This window comes from Hylobates moloch, unplaced genomic scaffold (assembly GCF_009828535.3).
Source record: "Hylobates moloch isolate HMO894 unplaced genomic scaffold, HMol_V3 SCAFFOLD_20, whole genome shotgun sequence".
Lineage (NCBI taxonomy): Eukaryota > Metazoa > Chordata > Mammalia > Primates > Hylobatidae > Hylobates > Hylobates moloch.
Window position 1 is genome coordinate 12,987,137 of NW_026652295.1, and position 20,724 is coordinate 13,007,860.

The 20,724-nt window shown below is 39.8% G+C and overlaps 2 protein-coding genes across 2 annotated transcripts in view; one reads left to right on the forward strand and one right to left on the reverse strand.

The window, feature by feature from the left end:
• Positions 1 to 810: 810 nt before the first annotated feature.
• NOL7 (nucleolar protein 7) lies at positions 811 to 6,033 on the forward strand. The gene is made up of 8 exons (XM_032141419.2): positions 811 to 1,119; positions 1,207 to 1,267; positions 1,979 to 2,037; positions 3,279 to 3,310; positions 3,567 to 3,648; positions 5,355 to 5,476; positions 5,555 to 5,632; positions 5,888 to 6,033. The coding sequence occupies exons 1-8, from the start codon at positions 854 to 856 to the stop codon at positions 5,959 to 5,961; spliced, it is 774 nt and encodes a 257-aa protein (XP_031997310.1). The 5' UTR covers positions 811 to 853; the 3' UTR covers positions 5,962 to 6,033.
• Positions 6,034 to 6,637: 604 nt separating this feature from the next.
• The window catches only part of RANBP9 (RAN binding protein 9), a 92,835-nt gene continuing 78,748 nt past the window's right edge, over positions 6,638 to 20,724 (reverse strand). The window contains exons 12-15 of the mRNA XM_058432675.1: positions 20,491 to 20,612; positions 18,526 to 18,677; positions 10,774 to 10,885; positions 6,638 to 7,634 (exon numbers count right to left, since the gene is read on the reverse strand). Of these exons, the coding sequence (XP_058288658.1) occupies positions 7,504 to 7,634; positions 10,774 to 10,885; positions 18,526 to 18,677; positions 20,491 to 20,612 (517 nt within the window). The 3' untranslated portion in view covers positions 6,638 to 7,503. The remainder of the gene's footprint in view (positions 7,635 to 10,773; positions 10,886 to 18,525; positions 18,678 to 20,490; positions 20,613 to 20,724) is intronic.

The window sequence follows — 20,724 nt, forward strand, 5'->3', positions numbered from 1 at the left end:
TGGGAGGAGAGAAACACGGCGATCACAAAAAAAATATGCTTGGAAAAAAAGAGTACGTATGTGTATATACCACAAAACTCGGGTGCATTCTCTAGGGACCTGCGAAGCCATTCTTTCAGGAGATTTGCTCAGCATTTGCCACGGGCCAGCTGCTGTTCCAGGTCGTGGGTTAGGGTCCGGCACCAGGAAGGGCGCCGCTCCCACAGGGCCGACATCCTAACCGGCGTCGCTGCGGCCGCGGAGCTGGGCAGGCCGAGAGCGCCGGTCACGTCTGTGCAGATTTCTTTAGAGTCCAGGTCTGTGGCCCGCGTCTTCGTCGGTGACGGCAGGGCTGACTGGCCACGGCGGCCATCTGCTAGAGCGCATTTCTTCCCATGAAACGCCACCTCCTCCGAAGTGCGGAGCGAACGCGGCCAAATCTACACAAACACTGACATGCTGGATCCACTCGACGGAACCCAGGGCCAAAAAACGGTGGCGAGCAGCGCCTCGGGCCCGCGGTTACCGGTTTTCTGAGCACCGGACAGCGTGAGTCGTGCCAGCCCTGTCTCGCCATCCCAGCCGAGGAGGGCAGCGCGATGGCTCTTCCCTGCCTTGAAACCAACCCCATTGCCAGCTGCTTTCGCCGGCAGAGCATTTTCCGTGGGGTCCATCCGGCTCCACGGCGGCCTCCGCGGGCCACGTGGAAAGAAACACGCCCACTGCCCGCAGGGCACGCCCTTCCTCACTTCGCGCCTGCACCCCGACCGTCCCCGAGGACCTCCGAACCTGCAGGGGGCGATGAAAGACCGCTTGCGCTTCATTTGTAGCTGCTTCCGGGTCAGAGGTCAGACGGTCTAGCGCTGCGTGGGCCATGGTGCAGCTCCGACCGCGCGCGTCTCGCACCCCGGCGTCGGCGGAGGCGATGGTGGACGAGGGCCAGCCGGCCTCGGAGGAGGAGGAGGCGGAGCACGGTCTGTTGCTCGGGCAGCCCAGCAGCGGCGCGGCCGCCGAGCCGCTGGAGGAAGACGAGGAAGGGGACGATGAGTTTGACGATGAGGCCCCGGAGGAGCTGACTTTCGCCAGCGCCCAGGCGGAAGCGAGAGAAGAGGAGCGGCGAGTGCGGGAGACCGTGCGCAGGTTCGGAGCCCGCGGCCGGGCGGGGAGAACCGCCCCTTCTCGTCCCGCTTGTCCTTCCCTTTGCTGACTTGTCACCCTTCCTCCCAGGGATAAAACGCTCCTGAAGGAGAAGAGGAAGCGACGCGAGGAGCTGTTCATCGAACAGAAGGTTAGAGGATAGGGAGGAGGTGTCTTATTAAAACAGCCTGGCTCAGGGAGAATTCCCATGGTGGATATAATTTGGGTTAGTAGGATATTGGAGTGGGGAAATAGTCACCAAGATTTCCTCTGACAGTGGTGGAAAGATGCTTGGGCCGGGCGCGGCAGTACTGAAGGGGGACGAGGTGGGCGGAGCCCGGGATGTGGAGGCTGCCAGGAGCCGAGATCACACCACTGCGCTCCAGCCTGGGCGACAGAGCGAGACCCTGTCTCAAAAAAAAAAAAAAAAAAAAAAAAGAAAAGAAAAAGTTCTTCTCCTTTAGTGTCCACCAACTGAAAAAAAAGAGGTTGCTGTGAGAATTAAGTGAGGTGATTTGTAAACTCTAAGGGCTGTACAGATTCAGTGTCTGGTTGCTTTGCTGTCTGATACTCCACACAGAGAACTGGCCCCAGGTGGACATTACTTAACTGCTTTCAATTTATAACAGTGACCTGAGGGTTGGAATACCGTGGGCACCCTTTTCCAGCTTTCAAGTCTTTTCAGAGAATGGAGTTTTGTGGACCCAGTCTTCCCATAGCCTAGAGGTATGGGGGCAGTTTCCAGCCTAATTAATTTCTTTGCCTAGATGTAGGGCATTCTTAAAAGTGGTAACTTCAGAAGCAACTCCGGACATACTATGTACATGACTTTTATTAATTTTAAACGTTTTCGTTCCAAAAGAAAAGAAAACTCCTTCCAGACACTATTTTAGAGAAGTTAACCACAGCTTCACAGACTAAGTAAGTAATGGATCTTTTTCTATTACTTGCTTATATACACCCATCTTTGAATTATATACTGGTACATTTATTTGAATCCATATAACTGAAGGAATTGTAGAACCCAAATTTAAAAGGTACCTATGTATATGAATTTGGTGGGAAAGATGGAGGTAACGTTCCACTTCTTATTTTACGATTTTTGTTCATTCCCATAGCTAGCTTTTGAATTCTTGATCCCATTGTGTTCATTCGGTACATTTTGTTCACTGCCTGTCATTGTACTAGGGCAGAGTAGGTGGTGGTGAATAAAAAGTGTTTTGAATCATTCAGTGAGGTAGCAGGCACTTAATCCACAGGCTCTGAAAACTCGATTTGTCCCATACTTGCCTTACCTGCCACCAACCTGTCCTTCCTCCCTGTTCCCCACTTCATTTAGCATCTTTGGTGTTTTATGGTTTAAAGCGAAAAGCTATAGTCGTCCTTAGGAATCGGTCAAACCCTACTAAATTTAGCCTTCTAAATATTTTTTTTTTTCCTCTTTCTCTCCCCTTAAGGCTTTAAATTCAGACATTCAGCCCCCTTTTGCTTAGGCCAGTGGCTCTCAAATTTTCAGTAAAAAAAACTTTACCAAAGAGTTACTCAGATCCTACTTTAAACATAAGAGCAAATCTATTTGGTGGCAAATTCCCTTTCATCTTTTAAAACCAAGCTCAAGTGTCACCTTTACCTTCTCATTTGGCCCCCCCACCTCCCATCACTTCCGCTTTTGTGTGGCCTTTCTCCTGTGCAAATGCTTCTGTATTGTATTCTGTCCATTTACATTTCTCTCTCCATTGGGCCACAGCCCCCTTGAGGCTGTTCCCTGTCTCCTGTGCCTAAACTATTAAATTAATCCTTTGTGATTTCTCCAAATGAAATGAGGCGGGCCTACTCCCATTCACTTCATATTTCAAATACTTTATAACTTGTTCTTAAGTGTTTCACTTGAACTCCATTGCCCATAGCATTTTGCTGCTTTGGAAGCCTGCTAATAGGCTTTCAGATTTTAACTGTGAAGATCTTCCAATGATTGAGAGTTGGTGGCAGTGTACTGGGGAGTGACTGTTGCTTTCCAAACTGAGAGCTCCTGAGTAGAAATTGAGGGTGTTGGTAACGAAAGGGGGTGTCTTACTTGTAAAGCCAGATGAAATAATATAACATGTTTTGAGTAACCTTTGCTATCTGCCATTCCACTCAGTGGTTTTGTTTTTTTCCCTTAGCATCAAGAAATCGCCAGGAAAGTTGAAAGAAGGTATGACTATTCTAATTTAAATAACTTCTCATGTAAGTGTCAAGTGCACTTGCAGATGTTTCCAGTCAAATATGAATGGCCCTTAGAAAGCCAGCATGGGCCTGGCCAAGGTTAGCTGGGGCCTATTCCCTGTATTTCATACAAATAAAAACTGCATCCACATTAGTGTGTAGTGGATGCTTAAAGTGAACTCCAGTAAATTTCCTGATTTATTTTTAGGTGATTGCTAATTAGAAAATGTAACTCTATTTTTTAGTTAATTTGCAAAAGAAAAATGAAGACTGTGAAAAAGGAAATGACTCCAAGAAAGTTAAAGTACAAAAAGTACAGTCTGTCAGGTAATGAGTCTTTTGTTTCATTTGGGATGTAAAGGAGACCTTTAAGAGAGTTAAAGTATTGGCTAACATGGGAAAATATTTTAATTAGTAGTAATTTCAGATTGGAGTCTCTGTGGAAAAACCACTTTTGGGCCGGGCACGTGGCTTACGCTTGTTAATCCCAGCATTTTGGGAGGCTGAAGCAGGTGGATTGCTTGAGTCCAGGATTTCAAGACCAGCCTAGGCAACATGGTAAAACCCAGTCTCTACACAAAATAAAAAAAGTAAGCTGGGCGTGCTGGTGTGCTACTCCAGAGGCCAAGGTGGGAGGATCACTTGAGCCCAGGAGGTCGAGGCTGCAGTGAGCCAAGATCGTGCCACTGCACTACAGCCTGAGCGACAGTGAGACCCTGTCTCAAAAAAAAAATCGGTTTTCATGAAAAAATAAAGATCAGTTGAACACTTTGTCTTTGCAGGTCCTGCAGGTTAAGTTGAAAAACTTTTTTTTAGTGGTTTTATTGAGAAAATTTCATTTCACCTTTCCCAATAGATAGATGTTTATTTCAAGATACACTGCAGCCTACTTGTCAGCACTTCAAACTTGCCAGCCTACACGTATTCAGGCAGTGTCATTTTTCTGGCTGCTGAATGTTCCTCCAGTCACCAACCCTTATGGTGCATGGTGCCAATGCAAAGACAGCTATTCCAATGGAAAGGTGTTCACCACTATTGCCAATCATGACAATTCTTCAAAAGGAGCCATTTTTCACAAAATTCAACCTTTCCCTGACAATATGGCCTTATCTTCTATTCTTACGGGCTACAGAAGTCACAGAGAAAGTGGCTATTGCTGTTACTGGAATTTTGGCCAATACTGTGGACGATGTCTGTAGTATCTGTCTTGAAGTCCACAGGCATTCGTTTGAGTTGCATTCAGTACAGCTTGATGGTCCAAATTATCACTTGCATATTGGTGTTTTAGCCACAAGATCAAATATAGAAACAAATGTAAAGCAAAGTGCAAGACCATGAGAGGAATTCATCACAGTATGTTGGACTTTTCATTTGGCAAAATTTATTTGGCACAGTCGATTTGGAAATCATGCTGTCAATTCGCTTTTACTACATGTATCAGAACAATTTCCTGTTAACTAATGTTATGTTTTGACTTTTGGTTTTAGTATATTTTAGTACAAAAGTCCAGGGACAAGTTCTTCAGTTGAATACATCTGAGATGCTGATTGTTCAATTTGATCAAAAAAAAAACACCATGTGCTCTACTAAAATATGTTAGTCTGTTTCTTGTAGTCCTGTAATTTAGTTTTATCCTATCTGTGCATATACAAAATTAGTTTATCACTATGAGACAAATGATAAAAATATTTTAAAGCAAGCATGTAGCCCAGGCACAGTGGCTCACACCTGTAATCCCAGCACTTTGGGAAGCTGAGGCTGGTGGATCACGAGGTCAGGAGTTCCAGACCAGCTTGGCCAACATGGTGAAACCCTGTCTCTACTGAAAATACAAAAATTAGCGGGGCGTGGTGGCAGGCGCCTGTAATCCCACTATTCGGGAGGCTGAGGCAGGCAAGTTGCTTGAACCTGGGAGGCAGAGGTTGCAGTGAGCTGAGATCGCGCAGCCTGGGTGACAAGTGAGACTCCGTCTCAGGAAGAAAAAAAAAAAGAGCATGTATAATTCTTATTTAACCTTTTATACTTATCAACAGCCAGAATAAAAGCTACTTGGCTGTAAGGCTAAAAGACCAAGATCTGAGAGATTCAAGGCAACAAGCAGCACAAGCCTTCATACATAATTCATTATATGGGCCAGGAACCAACAGGACTACTGGTAATTTTTTTATGGACTATTTTTCTCACTTTTTACTGCAAATAAAACTATGAAATGATAAATACTTTTCTTCTCTAGTAAATAAGTTCCTGTCTCTTGCCAACAAGAGGTTACCAGTGAAAAGAGCTGCTGTCCAGTTTTTGAATAATGCTTGGGGTAAGAACCAGCTTTATTCTCCTGTCTCTAAAATAATGTTCTTTTGAAGGAGATAGTTCATAATGTTACTTTTTCCCCTTATAATGGCTTATATATTAAGTTACTTGTGAAAAACAGGTCAGTGTAGTATGTATATACATCTAATGTATAATAAGCCCACCCAGTTTTAGTAATTACATTCATATAAAGAATTATAAAAAAAAATTTGAATTATGTTTCTCTAATATACTTACTGCACAAAACTTTGTATTCTAGGAATCCAGAAAAAACAAAATGCCAAGAGATTTAAAAGACGGTGGATGGTCAGAAAGATGAAAACTAAGAAGTAAATCAATGCTAAAAGTGAAGAATCTGTACTTGTATGTATAGAATTTATCTAATAAATCATAGATCATTTTAAAGGGTCATTATAAAAACCATAAACCTATTTGAGGAAGTACTCAACCACTTTTCATTCTTCTGGAGTAGAATTGTGCCTTGCAATCCTAGAGGAAAAAGTGGTTTAAGAAGGAATTGTTTTCTTTTTTTCATATATTTAACTGAATTCAAGCCATACCCACACCAGCAACAGCACCTCTTCTACTCTCCCCGGGTTGGAGGGGTGGCAAAAATGGCACGGACAAAAAGGAGAAATGGACATTCCAGAAAAGTCTCTAACTGCAGCCCGTAGACAATTTGCTATTAAAGATTCAGTGCACAAAATATAGCTGACAGCTTTTAAATTTTTACTTTTAACCAGTCGGGATTTGCTTGCCTGGTGAGTCTCATATGCCATATTATGAATATGAAAATAATGAAGTTAATTAATTTCCTGTTGCCTTTCTGTGTCACCTAAAATATCAGGTCTAACCCTAATCCAGGGATGCCAGTAAACTGAAGGCAGTAATTTTAGGTTGTAGAACTCAGATTAATTGTAGAAACCATTAATTTTAATTGCTCCAATTTTCATATTAATCATAAAAAGTATGCAAGTACCTAATATATAAACTCAATTGACACTGTAGCTGTAGAAGTAAATTTTTAATGGCTGGTTAATTATATCACTACATTTTATTGCAATATAGTACTCATTTAAGCACTTAAAAATGGAAGGTGTACAAAGATTAAATTAAGACACGGTAAATTGACTAAATATTTGGTTTTTATATAAATAAAGGTCATAACCACACCGTTGACATGTAATACTGTTATAATACAACAGTTAAACTTGTGAGTCTACAACAGAAGTCATCTGTAGTTAAACAGGAAACAAAGTTGAAAAAGACCATGTTAAAACAAAACTACTGGGACTAACAGGTCGGGATTGTAAGTAGCAACAAACATATTCACTCAGCTCCTGAGTATTTCAAGTTTTACAGTACACATTAAAAATGATTTCTTCCATCAACACTATAAATTCAAACTGTCGGATGTTTGTTTATGCATTTTGCAAGTTACACTGATTGAATGCTTATATGGGAGTGGGGGTCGGAACATCTCCCAATTTGAAGTTTACATCACCCACATGCTAACACAAACACAACTTGTTCCATTTCCTTCCCCTCTCTCCCCCCTCCCCCACAAAGAAGGCAGGATTTTTGGTTTCTTTTAGGTAATTGTTTTAAAGGATTTGTGATGATCAATTTGAACGTCTGAAATTCAGTAATATTTAACTCTTAGACAACTAAGAGGTTAAAGATGGAAAATAATTTCTCCTAACACTAAGTTAGAAAATCATTTGCATCATGCTGTAAACTAGGAAGCAATGTAAAGCGACAAAAACCTGTCCCCAGTACATAATTTAAAAAATCTAAATTTCAAATCAGCAGAGCTGGTCTACTTCCATGTTGACTATATGCCACAATATAAGTGTGAGCTCTTGAAATGCATAGCTAATGTAGGTAGTCTTCCACTGTGGCAAATGCGCAGGATCCAATTCCTGATCGAGCCATCAGTCCTAGACATTGTGTGGCCTGTCCCATCGCTAGGGCAAGTGGAGGTTGCTTTGGCAGATTGTGGGTTTCTGAGGAAGAATAAAAATGAAAACAGCAATTAGCAAGACATTTTAAAAAACATTTCAATCAGGAGAATGCTGCATGACTTTAAAAACTACCACTCCCATACCACTCTGAAATATCAGCAAATGAAGGTTTCTAAGCAAAAGATAGACACCTTGGACATAATATTCTGACAAGGTAGGTAGTGTGGGTATTGTGTATTCAACTATAAGAGAAACTCTTGCAGAATCAGACTTTTAAAGTATCAGATACGTAAATACTTATTTCCATATTAACTATGATGGGAAAGGTACAACTTTTTATCTGATATTTGGAGTGGAGAGTAAGGCATTATTTCCCTTCTGGTTGATCAAAGTCAGTTGATACTAACTAAAACTAAAAAAGGCACCAGGTTTTCATTACAAGTTTCTACTGATGGGTTCTTCCACCTCTGTGGATAGGACCAAACTGAGGCTGCCTAGCCATCTCCAAGGCATATATAGGTAATGTTATTTGGGCTGGTGGGGAATAGGTGTTAGTGGTGACAGTGAGAGAACATACAGCAGAGCCACCCCGCAGTTTTGGAGGTGCTAATTTAAAATGGACAGTTCAGACATTTTTAAAAAATGCCAGTAAGTTTTCAGGGTCCTGCATATTATAAGTTTCTTTGTCAGACATTTGTAGTACAAATGCAATAATTACCAAAATTTGTTTCTTGCCAGAGATGAAAAAAAATGAACTAATGGTAAAAGCGGCCAGACTCAGAAGCTGGTAATTTCTCTTTATGAGAAGGCAATGCCCAAACTAATCAATAAAATTACTAATCAGTTCTTTATAGGCACAGTTGACAACAAAGGGCAAAAACAGTGACACATGGCTAGAAAGGCTTCATATGGTTTAACTCCATTCTTGGTTCAGAGGATGCAATTTGATGGTGGGAGAAAGAAGAGGAAATTTCCAAAAGGGAAAAAGCACAATATCAAAAAGAAGCAAATTCAGGACTTAAAGGTAGAAAACAAAAACAGGATTAAGAATAAAAGTGTGCAAAAAAGCCACGTAGATTGATGAGAAAGTATGGTGTCTTGAGGGTTCACAGGGAAGACCGTGCTCAAAGGCAAGCATCTACAGGGAATTTTTTTTTAATTTTATTTTGGCCAAAGGAAGCATCTGGTGATGCATCTTTAACTTTTTTGGATATATGAAATTTTCATGACACTATATATAGATGTACCTATATAATATAGCATGGTATTTATAAACACATACATGCCCATCTATAGCAATTTAGTAATTGTGTCATTAATTTTACAGGAATCGCATACATTTGTATTAATAAGATTAAGCACTATTTATGGCTGAATCTACATAATATAGCACAATATGTAAGAGTACATGTGTCTATAGATAATGGTGCTCAACAAATTCCCTTGAACTCAAGAAATTCAATTGTTATAAGAAAACTGGTCACTTTAAAGATTAGTATCATCTAGTAATTAGGTCTTCATGATTACCTACAATATAACTTCAAAAAGACAATTATAGTAAACCATAGTTTTCCTTACAATTCCAGCATTGTTACTAAGTTACTTTTACCAATGGAGCTAAATGAATTTTGTAGAACCAATGAAAATGTAACACATTAACCAAAGAAAATTCACATTTATTTTGGAGAACTACAACACTAAGGACACTACTCCTATTCCCAAACTTCAGTATTGGTCCTTAACAAATTAATAAATTTTCTAGGAGCAAAGAAACAGACTGAGCGCTCAAATACAAATGCTTTTCATTGCTTCCTTTACATTCTTGCCGTAAAAGTCCTGGCCCTCATTGCAAGTCTCCCTATCTAAACTACTCTTTAATCTACTTTTTGTGGCACTGCCCTCTCATCTTCCTAAAATAGTCTGAAATATGTGACTAAAAGTCCCTGAACCTTGCAGGGCCAAACAGCACAGTACAGACTTCTAAACTAGACTGGAGTCCCAATTACCTGGGAATTAGACTCTAAAGTCAAATGAAAACTCACTCTATATATAAATTACCTTTGATGAGAACTGCCCACAACTCAAACTTGTTTTATGTAAACAATCGACCCTACCACATTTACATAGAAATGCACAATATGTGCAGTTACACAATTCATATAAAAAGTACTTGTTCAGTATATTAATACTATAATCATACACGCTACAGTGAGTTGCTCATAGGAATGGCAACCAAACGAACATCGAATGAGAGTTTCGCACTTCATGCTCACCCCTGGCTAAGCTTCACCTTTTAAATTGCTTTTCTCTTCCTCACCCACCCTTTATATTGGGTAAGGGCATGTAGTTGAATCTGGCTAATATAAATGCAAATAGAATTTGACATCAAGGCTTGGTCCTGCAGGGTACTCACAAGTCACCAGGAAGCCCCTTGTGCCCATATTCATAAGCATGGTGGGGGCTGTGATACCGGTGGCTTAGGCTGCCGCTACCCATTGCAAATAGCTCAAGCAAAATGGTGGGGAGCAAGGTAACAGCGGAGCACCAGCTAGGAATCCTGCCCTCTACTGGATCAGTTTGAGCTTCTCTGATATTCAGGCTCTTCACTCCCTTATTTCCATTCTTATTCTGTCCATCAAAACCTTTCTTGACCTCTTGATTTTCTTCAAATGTACCCTGTTCCCTTCTAGCCTAACTCTTGTGACAATTATTAATCTATGTTCTTAACATTCTCCAATTCCTTCTACAGCAGCCGAACTAGAGAATGCCACCCAATTCCTAGCCTAGAAATCAGTAGCAGAAAATGCCTTTCACTAAAGGGGGCTGTAAGGAATGTCTCTGATAGGGTTGTATTTTGAATTATACACAAGGACCACCAAATCTCTCATTCTAATGAAAGAAGTAGACATTCGTGGCTACCAGAAATGCTTACATACATGCACACAAAAACTTCTATTTCCCAAACATCCCAAGCTGTACCCCATCTTACTGTTTTTATTCTATTTAAATCCATTTGAATCTGGAATTAAAGGAGAGGGTTTCTATATCTTAGGTACTTTAATATTTTAAAAATATAGAAGACATTTTCCTGATGATTTTACCGAAGTGCAAATGCCAGTACAAACACCCTCAAATTTTCAGAGAGTCTAGTTGAAATTGTGCCTTATTTGGCTTTACTTACCTAATATTGCACTGTTAAGAGCTGAGCACACAGGTTCTCTCTGAATCGGGTCAAGCTGATTTCCAACTGGGCTGTTCCAGGGATCTGAATATGCTAGTAAACTGAATGCATCCTGTTGAAAACACACCGATTTGGTTTTAATTCAAATAGTTCCAACTATTATGCTCACAAATGTTTCCAAGTTGAGAGGTAAAATATGGCTTCCAGGCACTAGACTAATGTAAACTTTAAACCCATTTACTCCTAGCACTGGGACGCTCTACATTTTTGAACAATTAAGTTATGCAGCAAAGCCTATTTTCATTTTTCCTGTGGACAGCCATTCTCATTCATCTTCCTCCCATCCCTAAACACAAAACAGAAAAAAAAAAAAAAAAAAAGAATTTCAAAGGAATGAACTAGTATTGGTGTAGGGAGAGTGGAAGGCAAAACATTCAGATGTTTTACTTCACAATTTATTACTACTGATATGAATGTGACAGTCAGAGGACAGGGCCTGCCTGCATTTCCTTTTTTCAACAGATTTAGGAACTGGACACATCTCACTGGATGTCTTCTTCTCAAATTCAGTTATGAAAAAAACAGGCTGCCCTTCAGGACCTGTTTTATGCATTCAGTATTTCCAGCTACTGTCAAGCCACACCTCTTTAAAACTTAAAATGACGGACAGTCTTCTTCTTTTCAAACAACTACTTTATATTTTTTGTCTTCTTTCTATGGGAGGCACATACTAATGGTGGTTTCAGATACTGGCTTCAAGTCCAAGCTCCACCACTAACTGGCCATGTAGCCTTTGGCAAGTGACAATCTAAGTGCCAGTTTCCTTATCTGCATAATGGAGACTATAAGAGGCCCTATTACCTAGATTTGTATGAGGACTAAATGAAATTAGCAGTATCAGTTCATTCTAATCTTTCAATAAATGACGTCTTACTATTATGCCAAGTCAATACCCTAATCCAGAGCAATATTATACAAATATAAAAAGAGAAATTCAGAACACTCTTCCCAATTTGGAAGGCAGACATGGAGAGTTGCTGCAGAAACTGTTAATTTGTGAGTTCAGGAACATAACACTTTCAAAATACTGACTACTGAAATTCCTAAAGAGCACCATCTCCTAGGTTGAGCTGCTCAAAAAATCAGATTCCACACCCATTTTCCATCATTTCTCTAGTTATCTTACTAGTGTTATGAAAGCAGAGGTGGGGGAGAGGCTTCTGATCAACTGTACTCTTGCCCTTTCTCATCCAAATGAGCCTCTAATATTGTGGATTTAGAGAAGAATAACCCATGAAGAAATGCTGTGAAGTCAGTCTGAGACCACAAGGCATGGAATACACGTGCCTCTATGCAAACACACATGGCTCCTCTATTGTTTTATATTGCTGAATATTTCATCTGGGTAGTTTTCTGCTCCAATTACAATAAAAGTTCTTTGAAGATAAAAATTACTTGTATTTTTGAATCCCCTGAAGCTACTCAGGTGCTTCGTACAGGAAGATAATTCATATGCCTGTTGAGAGCAAGACCTGCTTCTTCCAGCACTGAAGATGTTTTATGCATCCCACAAAGCTACTTGGTTCTACTTCCCGCCCCTAACCCAACCCACACTTCCCAACCCATGGAAAGAATATATGACCCTTTATCTTGTAAAGCTAACTCAAATCAAACATATTATTTTGTTTTTGGCCAGGTGTGGTGGCTCAGACTTGTAATCCCAGCACTTCAGGAAGCAGAGGCGGGCGGATCATTTGAGGCCAGGAGTTCAAGACCAACCTGGCCAACATGGTGAAACCCCATCTCTACTAAAAATACAAAAATACAAAAATTAGTCGGGCATGGTGGCGCATGCCTCTAATCCCAGCTACTCGGGAGGCTGAGGCAGGAGAATCGCCTGAACCCAGGAGGCGGAGGTTGCAGTGAGCCAAGATCACACCACTGCACTCCAGCCTGGACGACAGAGAGAGACTCCATCTCCAAAAAAAAGAAAGAAAAAAAAAATCACGTTATTTTTAAGGACTGAGCTTTGCTCAAGACTTAATTTACCCCACAACCATCTGATGAGGGTACCATACCCATAGTACAGATAAATTTAAAAAGAAATACTGAAGAATTTTTCCAAGGAATACTTGGTAAACAAAAACTTCAAGTACAAAACTATATTCATAGCCTACATCCTAACATACCACCGAAAATGTGAAATGTCACAGTCCCAAATCTTAAATTAAGACTACACTGTCTAGTGCAGCAAACCACCATGGCACACATTTACCTATGTAACAAACCTGAACATCCTGCACATGTACCCTGGAACTTAAAGGAAAAAAAAAAATACTACATGGTAGTGTTTTAAAACTCAGAGAAAAAGTTCTTTAAAATGACAACAATGTATTGTGCACTAACATTGTGTGAAGAAGTGTTTTAAGCACTAATATGGATCATCTATTTAATCCTTACAATAATCATCTAAGGTTGATATCATGTCTATCATCTAGAGAAGCAAACTGAGGCAGTGAATAGTAAGATGCAGATTCTTTTAGTTACCCATCTAAATGTTAAGAAAAAACGTCTAACATTTTTCTCTGGTATTTCATTTTCAGTACAATTCAACATATGTTTACTGAATACAGCTGCCAGATATAGAGGATACAGTGGTGACCAGGACCTAGTCACTGCTTCAAGGGAAGGCTTACATGTAAATAAATAACACACAGTACATTACTATTGACTTAATACATGCAAACTGAGGCTGAGAGGAGAAAAAAGCATGGTTGGAAACACGGGTAAGAGTTAGATGCTAAAATACCCCAAAAACCATACTAAAAAGCTTGAAGTTTTTCCAATAAGGAAATAAGGTTTTAAATGAAGGAAACCAACATGGATTAGACTTAATTTTAGGAGGATCACACAACAACACTATAAAACATGGCTTGGAAGTAGAGTGAAGCTGTAAGCAACAAAACTAACAGAGCCTTAAAAATAAAAAATGGTTTATACCATCAAACTCCCAGTCGTAAACATCTAGGACTTTATTCTTTCTTCACAAAGGAAAATGAATGAAACTGGCAAAACAATACTAATGGTTTAAAGCCTGCTGTAAAAGTTAACGTGGTGATAACCAAAGAAATGCAAATACGCAATTTTAAGATACTAACATATGTTAAACCCACTAAAGTAGCATTAATATAGTAGTGCCATGGTGCATTCTTTCATTACTGCTGGTAGAAGTTGGTAAAGGGTTTGTGAAAACCAGTATAGCAACATGTAGTGAGAACCACAATAATGTTCATAGTCTTTGACTCAATTCTACTTCTAGAACTTTATCTCAGTGGAGTAATTTTAAGAAACAAAGATACATGTATAAAGATGTCACTAAAGCATCTGACATAAAAAGCAAATGGAAAAATCCAACAACAGAGCAATGTTGAAATAAACCTATACAGCAACAATAAAATATCATGGAGCTTTTTTGTTTTTTTGAGACGGGGTCTTGTGCTATGTCACCCAGGCTGGAGTGCAGTGGTGCAATCACAGCTCACTGCAGCCTCGAACTTCTGGGCTCAAGCAATCCTCCGGCCTCAGCCTCCTGAGTAGCTGGGACCACAGGCACGAGCCACCACGCCCAGCTAATTTTTAAATTTTTTGTAGAGATCGGATCTCACTTTGTTGCCCAGGCTGGTCTTGAACTCCTCGTCTCAAGCAATCCTCCTGCCTCAGCCTCCGAAAGTGTTGGGATTACAGGTGTGGGCCAACACACCCAGCCTCGTGTAGCCATTTAAAAATAATTGGAAATAATGCATAGAAACTGGGAGGAAATAAATTCTTATGACAATTAAAACAGAATACAAAATAGTGTCACTATGGTTATTAGCTAGTTAAGATACATGCACATGGGAGTTAAGGCACAAAACTGAAAACACCTGAAATATGTAGCATTATGGGTTATTTTAAAGCAAAAAAACATTACCTCAGTGGAATAACTTCTGAGGGAAATGTGACACTCACCCACCATTTTTATTGGGTAAGGGCATGTAGCTGAATCTGGCTAATATAAATGCAAATAGAATTTGACACCAAGGCTTGGTCCTGCAGGGTACTCACAAGTCACCAGGAAGCCCCTTGTGCCCATATTCATAAGCAGGGTGGGAGCTGTGATACCGGTGGATTTTCAAACTGTACTCATATTTGGTTTAGAATCTGGAGCAGTTTCTAAATAGGATGACTCTAAATGGTTCTATTGCTACTTCGGTTACTAAAGGTTCCTTGCAGGCTGGGGCTGTTCATTCATACTGGACTTTCCACAGTCCCTACAACAATGCCTCTCCACACTGCAAAAATTCAATAAACAGCTGCTCAACAAACAATTCAAGAGTTCTTTTGGGAGCCACTGGAAGACGTAGGCAGATAAGGAACAAAGACAACAGGAAAAGAGGAGAGAAGACTGAAAAAACTAAAAGGAAAAAGGTCAAGAGAAACAGTGTGCCACCTGACTTTCAACATTAATCAAATCTCTCAATCTCTCTCTCTCTCATGTCTGTCTCTGTCTCTGTCTCGTGTGTGTGTGTGTGTGTGTGTGTGTGTGTTTGGATTTGCATGAACTTCTGAGTCACATGACTCAACGTTTATGCAAACCTAAAAACAAGATTTTTAAAAAATGCTACAATTACAAGTGAACTGAAGTAACAAAAAGAAGTGGAATGATTTCTAAACCTGTTTTCTCTTCATGTTGCCCTCAAATCATCCGGCCTTGTTCTTTGGCTACTTATAAGGTGGGTCAGTTACTCACCTTATCCCTATCTAGATCAAGATAAGTTTGGGAAATGACATGAAAGCAGCTCAGAGTATTAGGAAAGTCTCTGAAAGTAGCTGGCATTTGCTTAGAAGTTAGAGGTGCAAAATCAAAGACATCTATACTCTTTAGATGAAGATGATACATCTTCACACAATTCAGTATATAACAAAGGAATATCTTTGAGAATTGGCCATATAATGCCATCTTCTGAGCTTCGTGTAAATAAGAATCAAACACAAAGTAAGCTAATGGAGTATAATCTTAAATTTTCAAAGGTACTTCATCCTGTTCAATTAGCATATGCCCTAAAACAACAGTACTCAAAGTATGATTCAGGGACACCTGGGTCCAAGAAACTATCAGGGGGTCTGTGAAGGCAAAATTATTTTTATAATAGTACTAAGATGTTCCTTGCCCTTTTCTCTTTCACTTCCTCATGACTATACAGTGGAATTTTCCAGAGGCACATGACGTGTGATATCACAACAGACTAAAGATAGTCTGGTCTGTATGTGAATACAGCTCACCTATTAAACCAAGCATTAAAGAGACTTACAAAAAATATAAAGCAATGCGACTCTTCTCATTTTTCTTTTTTTTAAGAGACTAGGTCTCACTATGTTGCACAGGCTGAACCTGAACTCCTGGGTTCAAGTGATTCTCCTGCCTCAGCCTCCCAAGGAGCTGGGATTACAAGCATGCGCCATCACGCCCGGCTAATTTTTTGTATTTTTAGTAGAGAAGGGGTTTCTCCATGTTGGTCAGGCTGGTCTCAAACTCCCGACCTCAGGTGATCCGCCAGCCTCGGCCTCCCAAAGTGCTGGGATTACAGGCGTGAGCCACCGTGCCCGGCCCCTTAATAATTTTTAAAGGATTCAGACACCAAGTATGTTGAAAACAACTGCCCTAAAACATCCTCAGTACCTACCAAAGTAGTAGTCAGTTTCCAAAAGGATAATTTTAGACACCTAAAATAACTTAATAAAGAACCTAAATGTTAAGTTTCTTCTTGGCACTCCTAGTACCAGAAAAATTTCTACAAAGTTGCATAGTAATGAAAATCCCCAATGAGGAAAAATCTATTATACTTTTCAAATGAATTCGACTTCAATTTAATAAACATAGATTGACTACCTTAGTGCTACACACTGGAGGCATAGTCATTAAGATAAATATTTAAAAGGGGAAGAGTTAAGCTGGGCATGATGGCTCATGCCTATAATCCCAGCACTTTCAGAGGCCAAGGCAGGAGGATTGCTTGAGTCCCGGAGTTCAAGACCAGCCTTGGCAACACAGTGAGACCTCATCTCTACAAAGTTTAAAAATAAAAAATAAATAAAAATGAAAAAGAGGAGTTAAAAGACAGTCTGACTTCATGGTAATCTTAATCTTCTAAGGCAAATGTGGACAGTCATTTTCCAGATATATTAATGTCTGATTTGACTTTTTTTTTTTTTTTGAGATGGAGTCTTGCTCTGTCACGCAGGCTGGAGTGCAGTGGCGCAATCCTGGCTTACTGCAAGCTCCGCCTCCCAGGTTCACGCCATTCTCCTGCCTCAGCCTACTGAGTAGCTGGGACTACAGGCGCCCGCCACCATGCCCAGCTGCTTGTTTGTATTTTTGGTAGAGACGGGGTTTCACCATGTTAGCCAGGATGGTCTCAATCTCGTAACCTCGTGATACGCCCGCCTCGGCCTCCCAAAGCACTGGGATTAGAGGTTTGAGTCACCGTGCCTGGCCTGATTTGACATTTTAAATTAAACTTGTTTCAATTACCAATTATTTTTTACCTAGCATAAAAATAATTTAACTTTTTTGATAGCTCAGGGTAACCACTAGAAATAGCAGTTTTTATACTATCGAGTAGATGAAGTACAAAGTTTGATAAATACACCTGCCTTCCCATCTCAGCTAGGGAAAATACAAGATTGCATGCCTTTAACTTGAGGTGCTCTATAACCCATCCGAGGCCAGGCAAGCATGTTATGTCCTACACTTGTGCTATGTTTCAGATTTCAGATTTTTTCAAATTTTAAAACATTTACTAATTGAGCATCTCTCATCTAAAAGTCCAAAATGTTCCACTGAGCATACCCTTGTGCATCATGTCAGCACTCTAAGTATCAGATTTTGGAGCATTTCAGATTTTCAGATTAGGGATACTCAACCTGTACTAACTTTCTTTCAGTCCAGGTCAAGAAGAAAGAGCGGCAGGAATCTTTTGCTTGCCCTTTCCTACCATACCCAAACATCAGTCTCAAGGCCACTGCATTCATCTCACCTTTTTCAGTCTTCTTCCAAAATATTCAGAAGAAAATGTTTACAATGAACCAACTGTTAAAGAGCTGCACATCTCTACAACTGCAATGCTGACTTGTTAGGAGACAGCCCCTCCACCTTCAACTGGTACACAAAACTGGTTACTTTAGTGAATTAGATTGTATCCATCCTACCAGCTCATGGACAACAATCCAGAAGAGACTTTAAAATGTATTTTAACTATTCTTGCCACGAAAAGTGACCCAACTCTTCACTAATTCCCATCAAAATGAGAACCATGTGTTATACGTCCAAATTGCTATAACCCTGAACAATAGTTACTAAAATAAAATCTCAGACTTATAGTTTTATCTGCTCACCCACATTTCTCCTAGTAACTGCTGATTTTACAGCTGAGAAAATAAACCTAAGGAACTAAGTTAACGAGGACAACAATGTTGATAAGCACTAGTACTGGGATTTAATCCTTTTTTTTGCTTTAGTCCAATGCTCTTTCCAGTAGATCAGAACTGCCTAACTTCATCAAACATTTCCACTCCCAAATGGGCAAGGAGCCAGGGGGAAGGTCAGGTCCAAGTTCCCTAACAAGAATTTCTGGCACACTGCTCAGTGTTTCACAAAACTACATTTTAGTTCCTCTGACATATTTATAATTTTTCAAGAAAAAATATATTCACCTTCAACATTTTTTTATTTGCAGTATTCTTGCCACAGTCTCTCCTTAGCTGTTCACTCATCGCTTGCAGCTCTCGTCCGAAGTGGATCATTCTTTCTATGGCGGCCTGACTTCCTCCACACAACTGGCGTCTCAACTGACTTGAATCAACTTCTGTAAGAAAAGCAGACAAGTATTTTACTACCTTATGGAATGGAGTATAATGAGGACACGAATATACATTTCTTATAACATTTTGTACATTTAGTAACTATTCCCTAATATTTCATCTAAATATGTAAATTGTTAGAAATTCATTTTTAATAGGAAACTGCAGCTAAAAGATATACTTTATTTAGCTCTCAAGAGTCTAGGATCAGCATGCAGTTAAGAGGGGACAACCTTTCAGTGTTAGAGGGTAACTCTTAATAATACCACTCAGGCTGCCTTAACTGACGTAGTAGAGATGTAATAAAATGTTCCTGAAAGCTAAGAAAAGCTAAACGACTACAATAAAAATACAGAAGACAGCATATTATACTAATTGAAAAGATTAAATGCACTACTTTTAGAAAAATACCACTTTGAGAAAATAATATATAGATTTTTTTTTTGGATGGAGTCTCACTCTGTCACCCAAGCTGGAGTGCAGTGGTGTGATCTCAGCTCACTGGAACCTCCGCCTCTCAGGTTCAAGCAATTCTCCTGCCTCAGCCTCCTGAGTAGCTGGGATTACAGGCACGTGCCACCATGCCTGGCTAATTTTTGCATTTTTAGTAGAGATGGGGTTTTACCATACTGGTCAGGCTGGTCTCAAACTCCTGACCTTGTGATCCGCCCGCCTCGGCCTCCCAAAGTGCTGGGATTACAGGCGTGAGCCACCGTGCCCAGCCAAGAAAATAATTTTATATATCTCGATTGATAAAATAATTTCACTGTATAAAGTACTTATAAATCATTAATAATAAAGAAGGTAACGATGATAATGATGGTTAGTATTTCCCAAGCACTTTGTGCTATTAGCTTTTTGGATTATTCATTTACTTTCACAATAACTTATAAGGTCATTATACCCATTTTACAGATGAAGAAACTGAGACACAGAGCAGTTAAGTAAATTTTCCAAGGTCACACAGCTAGTAAGTGGCAGTTGCAGAAATCAAATCTATGTAATCTGGCTCTAGAACTCCTGCTCTTTATCACTGTACTTAAATTACTCTTCAGAAACTGAGGTGGCTGATATTGAGGAGTAAAACAAAGCTGCATTTCTTTTTAAAAAACAATTTCAGTAATACCGCTCAATCTCAAAATAATAAGAAATCTAACATTGCCATGGAATTCCAACAAATAAATGAAAAAATTTATTCCAACAAATAAATTTTCACTCTCCATTTGATGGGATAGTTTGCTGATGGGACAGGCAATTTACTACGTAAGTTGTCTACAAAATAAAATCATGCATGCTAATGTGTCTTGGAGCCACATAATTTTGTTGTTGCTGATGGGGTTTTTTTTTGGTGAGGGAGGTCATACTTAAGTACTTACTATATACCAGGGATAGTACTATGCATAGTCACACACGTTTACATTAAACCCATTTAAGAAATACTGAGTAGAATTTGTAAAATCATCTGCCCATTTGGCCTTACTGACTATACTGACATAAATATAAGAAGTTTTATCATCTCCAACCTAAAATAGCCTAGAGGCTCAACACCAGTAAGTCAGTACTGCTGCATCAGTGACAGCGCTAAACCTGAGCCTAAGCAATTCAGCAAGAAACACTGCCTGTAGCTAAAAGGTAACTCTACTTTCTCTAGCAGCCCACTCAAACAAGAGTTTCAGTTACTATGCATTACTGTCAAGTCCTATGGCACATACATCTTTAAATCTGGTTTATGCTCATCAGCTGTGAATCAGTACAAGTAAAAACATAACCTTGTAGCCATCATTTTTTATTAAAAATGTAAGAAATATCACTGCAGACCCATTTCGGTGTCACAATCTTCCATTTCGTGGTCATGTTTAGAGCTACCATTTAGGAAACCATTGGATGAAGTTTCTCCAACTCCATTGGAGTAGTGATCTGTTTCCATGTCTACATCATTACTGAAAACGAAAAAACAAACCTAATTTTAGAAATATCATACTTGCAGCTTAGTTTAAAATAAATCACTACTGAACTACATAGCCTACGAATAAACTAACTTCATAAGGCAAT

Coding starts and splice junctions, on each gene's coding strand:
- NOL7 (XM_032141419.2), top strand. CDS start 854: ATGGTGCAGCTCCGACCGCGCGCGTCTCGCACCCCGGCGTCGGCGGAG. Junction 1,120..1,206: donor GTGCGGGAGACCGTGCGCAG/GTTCGGAGCCCG, acceptor CCTTCCTCCCAG/GGATAAAACGCTCCTGAAGG. Junction 2,038..3,278: donor ACCACAGCTTCACAGACTAA/GTAAGTAATGGA, acceptor TTTTTCCCTTAG/CATCAAGAAATCGCCAGGAA.